At 41.2% G+C, this 15,563-nt stretch overlaps 1 protein-coding gene across 2 annotated transcripts; it reads right to left on the bottom strand.

The window, feature by feature from the left end:
• Positions 1 to 2,452: 2,452 nt before the first annotated feature.
• Positions 2,453 to 15,138, bottom strand: LOC308313758 (uncharacterized protein). 2 transcript variants are annotated; one of them, XM_080761057.1, is made up of 5 exons: positions 14,885 to 15,138; positions 13,279 to 13,388; positions 10,195 to 10,328; positions 4,682 to 4,750; positions 2,453 to 3,273 (listed from the first exon to the last, which is right to left on the bottom strand). In XM_080761057.1, the coding sequence occupies exons 2-5, from the start codon at positions 13,381 to 13,383 to the stop codon at positions 3,186 to 3,188; spliced, it is 396 nt and encodes a 131-aa protein (XP_080617183.1). In that variant the 5' UTR covers positions 13,384 to 13,388; positions 14,885 to 15,138; the 3' UTR covers positions 2,453 to 3,185. The 2 variants fall into 2 exon arrangements, with proteins under 2 accessions (XP_080617183.1, XP_080617182.1); XM_080761056.1 differs by having other exon boundaries at positions 13,279 to 13,385.
• Between the last annotated feature and the right edge of the window lie 425 nt (positions 15,139 to 15,563).

The raw sequence follows: 15,563 nt of genomic DNA, 5'->3' as shown, positions 1-15,563 counted from the left end.
CCTATATAACATGCACAAAATAGGGATGTGGTTACGTTGGTCTGTGTGAGTTTTATAAATCTTTAACCAATTAAAAAGTACTAGCGAGTGCTTGTGACTAAATTATAAACAGATTGGTTCCATTGGGAGCACAGGTTCGTTGATGAAAAAAAAAAGTCAAGGTTTTTCAGACCATACGTGGCTTCTTATGCCACGACAGCAACAGCCCTGGAATCAGGTTGATAATGCATTACAAACAATGGTCAAAAAGCTGCGTCTTTGTGGAAAAATCACCAAGAGTTGCTATATGGAGATTCCAATTCTGTTATTCGAGTATATTATTAACCTTTCAAATGAAGACTATGAATCAGTATGGGCTGTTAATGCGAGTATATGATGAATCTTTGCCTTGGTCCCCATTTCTGACTGTCGCTCCCCTCCTTCCTTCCTTCATTCCAAATTAGCCTTTGGCTTTTACCTTTTCTGCCTCATTATTATGTTGAAACGAGGAGACGGATAAAGGGCTCTCTGCCTCCACCTAGAGGCCGCTGTACACGGTTCTCAAGACTGCTCTAACTGTCAAATGGCTTGTACAGCAAAACAGGAGGAAATATATAAGAGTCAGAAGGAAGGAGAGAGGGACAGAAGATGGCAAAAAAAGTATTGAATACAGAGACAGAGATTAAAATAGGGTGCATTTTGCATCCCAAAACGCAGTTTAGAGTTAACCCATTCTGACCTGAGATCAGATTAATACGAGGTTTCCACTAGGACACACACTGGTCTGATTAACCCATTCTGACCTGAGATCAGATTCTAAAAAATGTCAGTCGTTCTTCGATTTTTCAAAAATAGCAGACCTACAAGCTCATAGCGCGCCACTCGGTGGCGCGCTATGAGCTTGTAGATCTGCTTTTTTTCAATAGCTAAAGCATAACATGATGCTAAACACCAAAATGGGTTCCCGTTCAGAATGGGTTAAGGGACGCAATAAAACAACGACCTCTGCATCCACACTATAACCATATAAAATGAAATGGGAGTTAAATGCTGCAATTTGGAAGAAAAAAAAACTTGCAAAATATGACTCCTAACGTCGTTGAAGTTGGACTCATAGAATTTCCCTGGGACTCATCTAAAGGACCATCCCTGCATCCTGGGACTCATTACATTGAAAACCTATATGTACAGTACATCACTGCAGAGATACAGGGATGGGGGTAAGAGAGAGAAAGACATTTAGGCCTTAGTTTCTTCCGTTCGTCTGCGAGTTGGATTCAGTGTTGTTTTCGTCGACAAAAATAAAAAAATGTCCGTCGACTACCCTTTTCCACTGACGAAGACTAAATGGAAACTAAATGAAAACTAAGCTATGATGACTAAAACTATAAGACTAAATATATCGACAATTTCGTCAGCAAATAAAAACTAGACTAAAATGTTAGGAAGGGACTATAGTGGACAAGAGATCCAGTACAAGTCATTTTACACTTTTGCATGCTGAAAATAGCAGATCTACAAGCTCACAATGCGTCGTAAACAGTCATTAGGACGGCATCAAGGCCCGCCAAAATACATTTTAGTCGACTAAATCAACTGGAGATTTAGTCGACTAAAATCCTATGATATTTAGTTGACTAAAACTAGAACTAGAACTAAAACTGGACTAACACTAAGACATTCCAGGTGACTAAAATGTGACTAAAAACTATTCAAGTGACTATGACTAAAAACTAAAATCAACATTTGCTGCCAAAAACAACACTGGTTTGTATTTGAAGTTGGATGAGCAGCACCGTGCTCTTCTCCTCGCTGTACTGAACACACAGTTTGTTCCAACCTGAGCTACGTGGCAACGGTGAACCCAGATGGAACACTCCACAGCACACGGTGCTTCAGCCCTATACTTATCTCATTTAGAAGGTTATGAGGAACGAGTGCTAATGACCTTTAATCCATTTATAGACCCGAGGACGATTCTACTAAATGTCTTCTATAAGTTTTCTGAAAAACCCCATGTTTCTATGTCAGTGGTTCTCAAACTATTTCATGTCAAGGACCCCCCAAAATATATGTGTTTGGCCGCCGACCCCCCCATCTGAAAATATGTTGTTCCAGGGACCTCTCAGAAGCAAAGATTTGAGTAAAAGAATGTTCGCTCTGCAAGAATATATATTCAAAGATTTGCACCACATTTTCACGATTCTTTTCAAAAATAGCAGATCTACAAGCTCGTAGCGCGGCGTGCCGCGCTACGCTTGTAGATCTGCTATTTTTCAACAGCTAAAGCATAACATAATGCTTAAAACACAAAAAGGGGATTCTGCTCCAGGATGAGTTAAGCACAAGTCAGCTTTGAAGGGTATATTTCTAAACATAGCAGATGCACGGTAAACTGGTCAGGTTGCTCAAGACTAAATGTAACATACGATGTATCCAAAACAAAAGGCAAATTTTCTGTACGGTCGTGCAGTTCAATAATTGCTGAAGAAAGGCTGACTATAAAAGGTCCTTGTCAACGTCTGCTTGTAATGATTTAAGGCAAGAGAAACACCCACATAACTTTCTTCAGTTCCAATTTCATTTTAATGAAATAATAACAGGTGAAGTGTGTGATTCGGCGCGCAGTCCTTCTCTCCACTGTTCTTCAGGAAAAATGTCCGCTAAATCTTATGGCAAAAATGTTCACAGTTTTTGGGCACTGCTCAGCTCACCCAGGAGGGAAACCTTTACCACTGTAGCAGTGACTCGTGCACACGTCATTTACTATAGAGCGTCGCAGTCTCGCCCCCTTTCATGACGGCTTTCATTGGCTTTGTCCGCAACGTAAACGTCTTTAAATAAATACTTTTAGAAAATGAACGGGGAATTATTTTCCGGGTCTCTCGAGGGGGGGCGGGACTGCGACGCTCCATACTGTGCTACAGTAGAAAAGAGTCCACAGTGACTTTAAGGCAAAAAAGGCCGTCCAACATGCACATACTTTAAAAGGCGTTTTTGAGGTGTGACCTTTTTAATGTCACCGTGACCTCGTGACATAAATACTGAGTGAACAGGTGTCACAGCAGACCACTATGCCTCCGTACTCCTCCTCTTCGTCCTCGTCTCTCGGTTTACTCACTCCTTCCTCCGGTTCTTTCTCGTCGAGTCTCTGCCCGTCCTCCCCCTTTCGCTTTACTCTCTCCTCCTCCTCCTCCTCCTCCTCCTCACAGAGTCCCTTTCGCTCCACCAGTTCCTCTTCGGTGACAGTGAATTCCCCTCCACAGCGACAGGTGTATGAATAGACTGCGTCCTCTGAGGGGACCACACAGACAAACAGCTGTAACTAATAACCCTAATAAAGCAATCGTTCTCAAGCGTTTTCATGTCAGGAACCCCCAAAGTATTTGGCCCCATGTGAAAATATTTTGTGCCAGGGACACCAATAAAATAGTATATATTTTTTTTTTATCATTTTGATCCCACGATTTTGTAACCCATTTTTCACCCCTGTGGCAATTATCTAATGCAATCCTGGGCTCTACACACCCTCCGCCAACCTGGGGAGAGCAACGGACTTGAACTCATGCTTCCTTCATGCATAAGTGTCCAAGTTGCTCCTTTACACCTGACAGGGGGGAGTTTCCCTGGTTGGACGTAGCGCGTGGAAGGAACACGTTATTCCAACCAGTTCCTTTCCCCTCAGGTGCCCCGGCTGGCCAGGGGGAGGCAGTTTAGAGACCAGGATTACTGCATGTTTTTGTGAGGGTACTTATTTTCATTTTATATAGCATATAGTTATCTACAAGCTTAACAAAATACAGTTGGACTATAAATATTTAACAGAAATGCAGTGTATGAATGTGAACAAAGGCTTAATTGTTTAGGTTTCGTTTACAGTACAGACGAGGGATTTACAGTACTTTTGGCTACACTGCCAACAAAAGAATAGTGATGTTTTTCAGTAGTTCAAAATAAAATTGTTGTAATTCGATGCAGTCTACGTTACTTTATTATGCTCTGAGGTACAGTATTTGATCGATCGATTGATTGAAAACTATATTTACAGTTTGCAGGAGGGAAAAAAAAAGCATAGTAAACCCAATAATGCCTATGGCTTGTTTCTATTGGGGTTCATTTATATTAAATTAATCAGAATGTACAATAATAAGTATGACCGGAGATGCAATGATCATCCGTAAGGTATTTTCATATTTTCAAATAATGGCACCCCTTGAAAAAGGTTTGGACAATGTTCTGTACATCATGAAAACGGCAACACAGTACAGTATAGCCATGAAAAGTGAACCCTTACTAAAACAATTAGGAAAGTGCAGGTGCAGTTTTGATAGACCTCAAGATCAACGTTTGGAGACTATATTTCTGTCTGTCTCTCTCCCCCTCCCCCTCTCTCTTCTCTCTCTAAACATTTCAGAAATAATATAAGATAATAAGTCTTAGAGCATCCAATGGTGTGGAGCACAGCCACTTTTACAGTAACTAATCATTATTGGGTTGCAGGCAATTGTGATGTACAGCACGTTTTGATGATTAATTGTTACATACCGGGTATATACAGTATTTGATTATCAATTGATATGCATGTGATTAATTTAATTTAGACCTTAATAAAATAACGGTACAGTAAGGTAAAAGTACAAAATTATTGTGTTATTATTGTGTGCAATGTATAGTGAAATAGTAATATAATGATAAACCATACCTTCGTCCCAGGTCATGTCCTCCAGATAGATTGCAGAATCCACTGGCCAATCCTGTTTCAGGTCCTTGGCTAGAGAAGCACAAATGAAGGGTCAAATACCGTAGTATCTGATATTCTCTCCAAGTGCTGAACTATGGCAAATGGGTCGTTACGTGCACAGTGTTGATTTCGTCGACTAAAACTCACGGCCAAGCTACGCCAGGCAATTTTGCGCGCGTGCGTATGCGTTTACTGCGCGCGTTTACTGCGCGCGTACAGTGCGTTTGGATAGAGGACCAATATATGTCAATGATACCAGCTATACCAGACGCACGGATACCGCGGGCCATCCTACGCGTGCTCTAAAAATAGGATCGGTTCTAAAAAAAATTACGTGCGTATGCCCCCATGCGCGCGTATCTATATATCCTCCCGGAAGGTCCTGCACAAACCTGCCGCGCGTCTGACAGATCGATGTAGCCAGGGCATTTGGCTTACGCACGCACGGTCCGCGCGTTTAGAGGAAAACGCGCGAGAAAAGCCTGGTGTAGCTTGGCCGTACGACGAAAAATGTTCGTTGACTACCTTTTCCGACGAAAACTAAATGGAAACTACATGAAACTAAGCTATGATGACTAAAACCAAGACTAAATATACTGACAATTATGTCGACAAACAAAAACTAGACTAAAATGTTAAGGACTAGGGAACAAGAGATCCACTACAAGTCATTTTACAATTAGTTGCGCTGCGACGCGTTGTGGGCTTGTAGATCGGCTATTTTCAGCAAGTGGAAAAACGACGGCATCAAGGCGCGGCAAAATACATTTTGTTCGACTAAATCAACTGTACATTTAGTCGACTAAAATATTCTAATGATATTTAGTGGACTAAAACTAGACTAACACTAAAACATTCCAGGTGACTTAAAATGTGACTTAAACTAAATGAAAACTATTCAAGAGACTATGACCAAAATTAAAATTTGCTGCCAAAAACAACACTGGTATGGACTTTCAGAGAGTATCAGTTCTGTTTGTGCAGAAATCACAGTTGGATACATAATAAATAATATATATAAGTCATGTCAGATCAAAATGAACCTTTGGAAAAGGTAATGGAATTATGCCCTGCTCCGTTTAGGTGAGAGCGGCCACGGAGGGCAAGGAAAATGAAAATGAAAAGCAAAAGCATAAAATAAGTATGTTGTACATAAAAATTTAAATCAAATCAATATATTTTACGTTTAACCCCGTTCAACCCTGCTATGCAACCCAAATTTGGGCACGCTATTATTGTCAAAATCTGCACACATTTAAAAACCCATTCAAACCGAGTAAGCATCCATGATTCCATGACATTTTCGACGCTTGCGTTGGCTATTCAAAAGTAGCAGATATAACGTATACTAGTTTGAACACCTGCTATTTTTAGAAGGCTTTTGTAGCATCGGCCTCAGGTCTTAATTAATGGGTTAAAATAAGCTATGAAAATAGAATATCTCTCTTCGTTTTTCTTTGTAATTAAAAAGTTTATTAGACAGAATGTATAAACGGCAACGGAGTAGTACAGTCAAACACTCAATACAAAGTCCATAGCACAAAAAAAAAGTCCTTGCGGTCTTGTTTCCATTTAGGCCGCGGCGTATATGCAATCAATTCATCGACGTGACAAATTGACAATTGGCATGAACTTCTTATTTTTTTTAAAGTCATTTACTAGGAATAGGAGATTTTCAGCCAGAGGCTATTTGGGTGTCCTTGGCATGTTGGGCAGGGAAACGTTTAAGATTCCGTGTGTGAGCTAACAGTTTGTGCCCTGGTCTGTGTGGTGTGGATCAGTGGTCACTGCTAGCAATCTGCATAGACCAACTGGACAGCAGCCAAGTCATAATGACTGGACCATCATCATCCCGTGTCAGCAGACAACCTGTGCATATTGATGTATTTATGTTCACGTCTTAACCCATTCTGAACGGGAACCTCTTTTGGCGTTTTAAAGCATTATGTTATACTTTAGCTATTGAAAAATAGCAGATCTCATAGCGCGGCACCGAGTGCCGCGCTATGAGCTTGCCGTGAAAATGTGACACAAATCTTTGAATATATATTCTTTCAGAGTGAACGTTTTTTTCCTTTTTGGGCTTTCGTCTTTTTTTTAAATATATTTCTTTATAGAGGGACAGACAGTATAGGCTGACAGGAAATGGGGGGAGAGATCGGGAGTCGAACCCGCGGCACGCTGCCAGACTCGGACTAACCGGCCAAGGTGCCTAGACCGCTGAGCCACGGCCCCAGGCCCAAAGCGAACGTTTTTTAACTAAAATCTTTGCTTCTGGGGGGTCCCTGGAACAACATATTTTCAGATGGGAGTCGGCGGCCAGTTACATATAATTCTCCGGGTCCTTGACAATGAAATATTGAACACCACTGATACAGAAACATGAGGTATTTCAGAAAACTGTCAGGATTTAGAAAACTTTTTTTTTTTAAACGTCGACGTCAGGCCTAAACGGGTTAATAACCATTAGTCCTACAGAGGTTTGTAACCATAGTGGTAACAGCAGGTTTTGGCTGGAAGCCACCGGCCCATTAAAACATCATATCATGCAGCTGTGTTGGTTAACAACAGTCCATTCTGGTGGATACCAAGAGGATAAAAAGAGAGGGTTGGAAAAGCAAGGTTGCTTAGTTGTGACCACGCCTGCCTTACAAAAGAGTGCAAAATCTTATGTCTAACTATTATCTAATATAATGTTAGATGTGGTGGATGGACGGAAGGATGGACATAATAGTCAGATATAGAAATAAGTATGGATGCTCACAGATTCGTGTATCTTTCACGTTTCAAGTGTGAGGAAAGAATTGTGCGGTTTCACCAGTCACATAATTAAAATGAGTTTCATTGTTAATTAGTGTTAATTGTTGTGAGCAAAGTTGAACACCGGTATAGTTAAATGGACAATTCACTGTGCAAATCTTTAATTGTTAATAATAAGTGTTAAATGGGTAATAATTAGGGAGGTGGGACCCCGAGGGAGCCCACAATTCTCACACATCCCAATATTGTCGTTGGAATGAAGCTGAACTTGGATGACATGCAGTAAAATAACCAAAAGTACTGTAGATGAAGTATGAGCAAGAGAAAGAGATGGTTTTGAGACAACCAAAGGTGACTGTCTGACAGGCTATGCCCTCAGCCTCCCCTCATCAATGTCATGCGTCTTTGAAAGCACAATGTACACCAACTGATTATCTAAACCTAAGCCTCTTGAAAAGGGTCCAGTTCAAAGTGGCAAAATGTGGGTACCGAATCGGTGTTGTTTTCGTCGACTAAAACTATGACGAAAAGTGTTCGTTGACTACCTTTTTTTCACTGACGAAAACTAAATGAAAACTAAGCTATGGTGACTAAAACTACGTCAACAAATAAAAACTACACTAAAATGTTCGGAAGGGACTAGTGGTCAAAAGATCCAGTATAAGTCATTTTACAATTAGTTGCATGCTGAAAATAGCAGATTCAAGTTCAGCAAGTGTAAAATCAGCCATTACGACAGCATCAAGGCCCACCAAGATACATTTTAGTCGACTAAATCAACTGTAGATTCAGTCGACTAAAATCCTATGACATTTAGTCGACTAAAACTAGACTAACACCAAGACATTCCAGGTGACCAAAATGTGACTAAAACTAAATGGATACTTTTCAAGAGACCGACTAAAACAAAACAAAAAAAATTGCTGCCAAAAACATACACTGTACCGAATACCAATACTGTAGATACTGTCGAGAAGCTACACCTCATGGTTGATGAAGGCTTTGGGCTAGTCCATCATCGTCTGATAAGCAAAGTAGAATTAATGAGAGCTAAATCAATTGACCCGTGAAATCCATTACTTCAATTAACTGTTGAAGCCCCAAGTTCCATCCTCGGACTTACTTTGTTTGGTGAGCCGTCAAAGACACTCATTTGGGTTACCAGCTTGAGCTGTCCAGGCCCCAAGTACAGTTTTTTCACAGAACATAGTTTATAGTCGAGTTACGTACTCTCTCTCAAACTGTCCTTTTGTTTGTTTGTGCGGGTCAGATTATTGAGGTAGAATTAATATGTTCTAATGAGTGAGTCTATGTTTAGCTCTGAAGGCTGCAACGAGTTGACTATTAGATTGACAGGTGGTTAATCAGAGGGAGACACACGAAACGGAACCAGGTGACAAACGACGAAACGTTCCGCTAGGTGAACACACACCTTTACAAACACACACGCACGCACACCTACACTTTTGCTCTCTCACTTTCTCCGCACACACGCACACATACACGCACACGCGTAACACCATCTCCTCCTCTCTCTCTCTCTCTCTCTCTCTTTATACACACCTCATGCCCTCCATTCACAGTGCCACACCCACTGATGTTCCTGTTGCTCCCGTTCACTCTCAAACGTCAGCAGGTCAAAGTCTTCACGCAAACTTCAACCCTCAGCTCTACTCTGTGTTCCGTTCACCCCTGCGAGGCATTGATTGATTGATTGATTGATTGATGTATTGTACAGTTTGCAGAAGTACAGTACAACTCAACACAAAAACTGTTAACTGTGAGTGGTCGACACCATAAAGCATTGCACTCGTTACTACAAGTACAATAGGGTCCACCATTTTCAATTCATCAAAACATTAAGAGACGTACGAATATACACAACTATGTAGTCAAAACAGGAGGTAAAAATGGAAAAGAAACGTAATACAGTGAGGGGGGAAAAGGGGTGGGGGGGGATTCAGATTTCACGGGGGCCAGTTTAGAATTGCAGCCGTCCGTAGGTGACCTTTGAGAGCAGTTTTGAAGGAGTCAAGAAGATTTGCCTCCAGGATGGAACCTATAGGTAGGTAATTTCATCTTTCGTGTGATAATATCGTCACCCACTCTCTAACCAAGAAGCCATCTGCCTCGCGGAGATTACTATTTGATCCAAATAGAATGGATTCAGTTTTTTCCCAGGTGTAAAGAGATAGTTTAGTTATCAGCGAGCCAGGTGCAGATTCTACCGAGTTCAGAGCTGAGGGCCTTTTCGACCTGCAGTTTGTCCCTGTCCCGAGACCAGCAGTGCCGAGTCATCCGCGAACAGGAACAAATTGCATTCCTTACATATATTAGGAACAGTAAAGGCCCTAGTATGCTTCCTTGTGGAACGCCACAGCTCACTGAAAGGGACGACGACGACAGTGTTTCCGTTCACCTCCACCATCTGTTCTCTCCCCTCCAGGTGTAGGATTGCGTCCAGCTCACTGATGTGCCATCAAAACCAATTGCTTTTTAGCTTGTTAACCAGTATGGAGCGGTTCAGCATGGGTTTCCATCGAGTGCCGTTCGAGTTGACACGACACACACGTCGACGCCAGACACACCATGGTGGTGCGTGGCGGCGGCGCGCTTCAAACCGCGAGGCTCGGCATCTCTCCAAATGCTCGCAAACTAGTACTACATTTCCTTGTACATGTACCGGTATGTACACTAAGATCCTAAAATCCTACCTCTCCTCTGTAGGTCGTATTTCGTCCGGGCGTCGGGTCACCGAGGACCTTCCACGCTGCGTCCGCGCCAGAAACCTCCTCAGGCCAGACTCTGCTTCTGAAGAACTCACGCCACTCAGACGATCTGGATGGTACTACGGACACGCACGCACACGCACACGCACACACACACACACACACACTACGCACACAAATTCAGATTATCTTCACAATTAGGGTATTGAGTGAATTGAGGGCAGCGAGATGTTTCGAAATGCATCATTGAATATGCGATATATATTCAGGTCAGAGTAGTCAACCTATTCACTCCCTTTGTTCCTTCCCAATTAACGGGTTACAAAAGCAAACTTCTGTGCCGTATTATATGGACATGAAAAGCAAAAGGGCTGTCGACTGATCGTCTGTCATACAACTTGAGCTTGCAACTAACACAGTACTGTACACACAGTACACACAGTAGTGGCAACGTGGGATAATTATATTGAACTCGACGAGTGCCATCTTGTCATTGACTGGCAGACACGTTCATCTAGCAATCGACCCCGACTGGGCAGACACAAGGCAATCGGCTGGTCGATCACGGAAAACGCGCTGGCCACCCCCAAGCCCATATTTTACCCAATACATGTTGTTGTGTGTGTGTCTGTGACAGACTGTTAGCGATTAGGCTAGTGGCTACTGCAGTATAATTAGCCTAACCTTTGCCCACCATCAACACACACACACACATACACACAGAAACACACACACACAGAAACACACTCACACAGAAACACACTCACACAGAAACACACACTTGGCCCGTGTATCTATCTCTCTGTGTTGGTCTCCTTTCTGTTAAATGGACCAGAAGGAGCAAATTACCCAGAAAATCCTGTCAGCAAGGCTGGGACATGACCACTCTCACACACTCTGTGCGTGTGTGTGTGTGTGTGTGTGTGTGTGTGTGTGTGTGTGTGTGTGTGTGTGTGTGTGTGCGTGTGTGTGTGTGTGTGTGTGTGTGCGTGCGTGCTTGCGTGCGTGCGTCATAAAGAGTGAGTGAGAGACACATGACAGACAGACAGACAGACAGACAGACAGACAGACAGACAGACAGACAGACAGACAGACAGACAGACAGACAGACAGACAGACAGACAGATGACTCTCTGAAAAATAGATGGATAGATAAACGCAGACAGAAGAGGGAGAGAGACGCTTAACTTTTAATTAAACAAATACCTGAAATCAAGAGGGAGAACAATTACAACATTTCAAAAAACAAAACAAAACAAAATGCCCGCCCTAAAAGCAAGAATTCTATTTACTAAGAGAGCCTGATTGAAGAAGCAATACATACTGTATGTTGAATGTTCTGATAATGATAATGGACTGGGGTGATAGTTTAGTCCGATAACAGTGACCACTTTCAAATCTACTGCCTGGTAATTAAGAATTGAATCCCCCAAAACAAAAAGAGAATTATATGGTTATATGAATTCAGGGCCAAAATATCTGAATATTCAGATGCTTCACTTGTTATCAGTGTACAGCCATGTTAGCCTAAGATTTAGTAAATCTACGACAGTCTAACCCTGTAAGACCCAGCGTTGCTTTTCGGTAACATTTTTATTTTAAGAAATTACTTAGTTATTAATATTATTTTCTGTTCTTTTTTCACCTAAACGTCATCATTGATGTTCATTGCAATGCCATTGGTCATGATATGTGCATATAAATACCCCCCACAGAGGCTGACATTTCTGGACAATTTTTTAACAATTTTTAACCTATGACATTTGACCTAAAATAAAATTACAATAAAATAAATTGTAATATATGTTTTTTGTTATCATTAGAATGTCTAGAACATGTTTTATTCATTATTGTGAAAGATATCCCCCAAATGTAAATTATTAATTTATTATATTATTATATAATTATTATATAAATGTGCATAGAATCTTCAAACTTTTCATAACCCTTAACCCTTATCCCTAAACGCATTTTTTACCATTTAAAAAAACCTTTTAAAATAGTTCAAATAGCTGATAACATGTAGATGTAGATCGGCTAGTTCAGGGGTAGGCAACCTTTATTATCAGAAGAGCCATTTTTGGCCCCAAAACGTATTACAATTCTATGTGGAGGAGACGCAAAATATGTTTGCTTTAATAAAGCAAACTTTAAGTATATGTTGCTGGTCTTTCAATATTACATTTTATTGTTTGCTAATTTCTCGAAGCATATCAAGTATACTGTACCAGTAAGCCAGCAGCATTGGTGGTGAAAACAAACAAAGAAGACATTCTTCTATTCTCCTTCATTAAATTAGATTCTTATTTTTATCTGGTGTGTATAGGCAACATTGTTTTGCAATATCAAAATGAGCATGAGGCCTTGCGCTGCTCCCGTGCTTGCGGTTATGGTTAGGTTAGGGTTTGAGGTGGGTTGTCGTTTGTCAGACCAATGACTAGTCTGAACTACGTACTGCACCCGCGTTGCGATAGGTCAGTAGACACGTCTACTGGAGCATTTGAATGATCCGGTTGAACATGATTTTGTCCCTTTCAATGCAGTGATGACATTCGATGTCATTCAAATCTCGCTATATCATGATTTTCCATAGCACACGCACGCACACATGTGACACACGTGCACTGTTCCAATCCACATTGTGGTTAGCTCAATGCGTACAATGTTTACTCATTGATCCAAAAGGAGCAAAGCATCGCATAATGTGCGATCTCACAGAATTCTACATTATTTCCAACGACTTTCACGCTGAGAACGAGGCGAGCGTACTGTGCAGAAAAACGTATCTCGAGTGAGCTGCACCGTGTGTGTGTGTGTGTGTGTGTGTGTGTGTGTGTGTGTGTGTGTGTGTGTGTGTGTGTGTGCTAGAGAGAGAGAGAACTGCCCGAAATTCTCTTAAAATTGCCTTGTGGTTTAGCAGCCATGTAGAATTGATGGTAAGTGGAAACATACAGAGAATTAAAGAGGCAGAAAGAGAAATACAGATAAAAACATTGTATTCGTTTACACATAGCACCCTGGCGGTCGCATTCCCGTTATGATTTGAGACGGTATGATGAGTATAGTTACCAATAAGGCCATTTGCTGATATCTGTGCTTCAGTTGTTGTAGGGAGTCAGATGGGCTGGCTCCGAGTATGTCATACAGGTCTTGTTCTGAAGATTCCCCCGACATAGCTGCTGAGAAATGACATTTGATCCCATTTTATCAGGTGAAATATGATGGGTAATATACATCATATCTCTGCCGTCGAGAGGAAACCACCTAACTCCAAAATGTTAATTTTTAAAACAAAGCAATACAGCCTCATCAAAGTTGGTGTTGTAACTTTATACATTGTCAATTACTTCCATGAGAGGCAGAGAGGTGGTGGAGTTAGTTGATTTAGCAGACATTTTGAGGGTCCAAAGGAGTTAAGAGGTTTTGTCCAAAGTACTTTTTACCATTGGTTCAATATTTTCGAAACACACAGACGTAAGGGGTGTTCAATAGCACTGATTTATGCCAAAAACGTACTGACTTAATCTGTTCTATACATGGAATGGAATTATCTTCAGAATTTAACCCATTAGGCCTGAGATCAGATTTAAAAAAATGTCTGCTACATCCTGACAGTTTTCTGAAAAAGCTATGTTTCTATGTCAGTGGTTCTTCGATTTTTCAAAAATAGCAGACCTACAAGCTCATAGTGTGCCACTCAGTGGTGCGCTATGAGCTTGTAGATCTGCTATTTTTCAATAGCTAAAGCTTAACATAATGCTAGCACCAAAAGGGGTTCTCGCCCAAAATGGGTTAAAGCACCACTACGTAACTTTCCTCTTCTACCCCGGATTTCCTGCGCAATACAAGTGCTGATTTGTTTTACCATTGAGCTAATAGAGCTGGCCTGCTTGCTCAGGGGACACATTGAATCTTGACCTTCCGGTCAAAATTCGCTCGGTCCGACGGTTCTTGTATTCTTTATTTTGTTTTACTGAGAATAAGGTTAGAAATAGGTTTAGGGTTAGGCGTAGTTTTACTAAGGTTAACCTCAGTAAAACTATGCCTAAACCTAACCCTATACCTAACGTATAGGGTTAGGTTTAGGCATAGTTTTACTGAGGTTAAGGTTAGGTATAGGGTTAGGTTAAGGCATAGTTTTACTGGGGTTAAGTTTAGTTATAGGGTTAGGTTTAGGCATATAGTTTTATAGCCCCACAAGCAGAACCCAAATGTAGTAAAGTTTCTGACACTTTAGTTTTACTGGGGTTAAGTTTAGGTATAGGGTTAGGTTTAGGCATAGTTTTACTGGGGTTAAGTTTAGGTATAGGGTCAGGTTTAGGCATAGTTTTACTGAGGTTAAGGTTAGGTTTAATTTAAGCATAATTTACTTGGGTTACTTAAGGAATAACAGGCCGTGCAGTTCATGCTCTTTTCAGATAATTAATTAGCATATAATGGGGGTGATATCTAGAACGGTGTGTAAATCGTTCTCGGGTCCTCCACTCTCATGGCTGGCATATCATGACAACAGAAAGATACAGAAAATATGTTGATATGTAATGTGAACACGTTCAACAACACGAATTAATTCAGTTCAGGGATCAGCTGGAATCAACAAACCTCAAGCTAAAAGATTAAAGTTGATTATGTTTTGTGAGAATTAAAAGATATAGGCTATACGCTATATACGTACCAGTAAGAAAGCAGACAGGTCACTGAAATGTCGTCTTCTGGACTGGTTCAGTAAACACTACTAAACAGCGACTATATAGTTAGTTAAAACGCGTTAAAACGCGTCCCTATGATTAACCGTATAATAAATTAATCTGAATCAATCACCACTGTCGCTCGGAAAATGCCTGGCAGCGAGGAATTAACCCCAAGATGTCGTTTGAGAACGAGGTAAATAAATCTCGGCTCAATTGCTGCCAAACGGCAGCATATCCAGCATGCGGATGTCTTGCTTGTTGTGTGCGTCAGTTTTACGACACCCCCTTGAAAACGCACCCTCGGCTAGATTAGTTCCGGACGTGTGTGCGGGACGACTGCGCGCGTGTCTGTGGGGGTAGATTTCAGTGCAATGTAGGTTGAATTTAGCCTAAGATTTTAGACTCTCGCAGATCATGCATTCATCAATAAATCTACGAGAGTCCCTAAATCTTAGGCTAGGTTGAATTAAATCCAGAAAGAATGAATTACCTACAACTGTTTATAAACCAAGCAATCAGCATAAAAGCTTATATTTGCAGTTTGCTGCTAATTAAGATGATAACAGAGGATGCTGTAGGCCTAGGTATAGGTGGAGAGAGATGAGGTGACAGAATGACACATCCCCGTCTCATTCTTTCACTCATTAGTGCTCTTTGACAAGA

This window comes from Protomyctophum bolini (genome assembly GCF_963924005.1).
Source record: "Protomyctophum bolini genome assembly, chromosome: 4".
NCBI lineage: Eukaryota > Metazoa > Chordata > Actinopteri > Myctophiformes > Myctophidae > Protomyctophum > Protomyctophum bolini.
The sequence above is the reverse complement of the archived record's forward strand: the minus strand, read 5'-3'. Positions and strand labels throughout refer to the sequence as shown.

Excerpts from the sequence above, each read along its gene's own strand:
- LOC308313758 (XM_080761057.1), bottom strand. The coding sequence starts at position 13,383 with ATGTCGGGGGAATCTTCAGAACAAGACCTGTATGACATACTCGGAGCC. Across the intron at positions 10,329-13,278 it reads ATCAGCAAATGGCCTTATTG|TACCATCCAGATCGTCTGAG; the intron begins GTAACTATACTC and ends GCGTGTCCGTAG. Across the intron at positions 3,274-4,681 it reads GGACATGACCTGGGACGAAG|AGGACGCAGTCTATTCATAC; the intron begins GTATGGTTTATC and ends TGGTCCCCTCAG.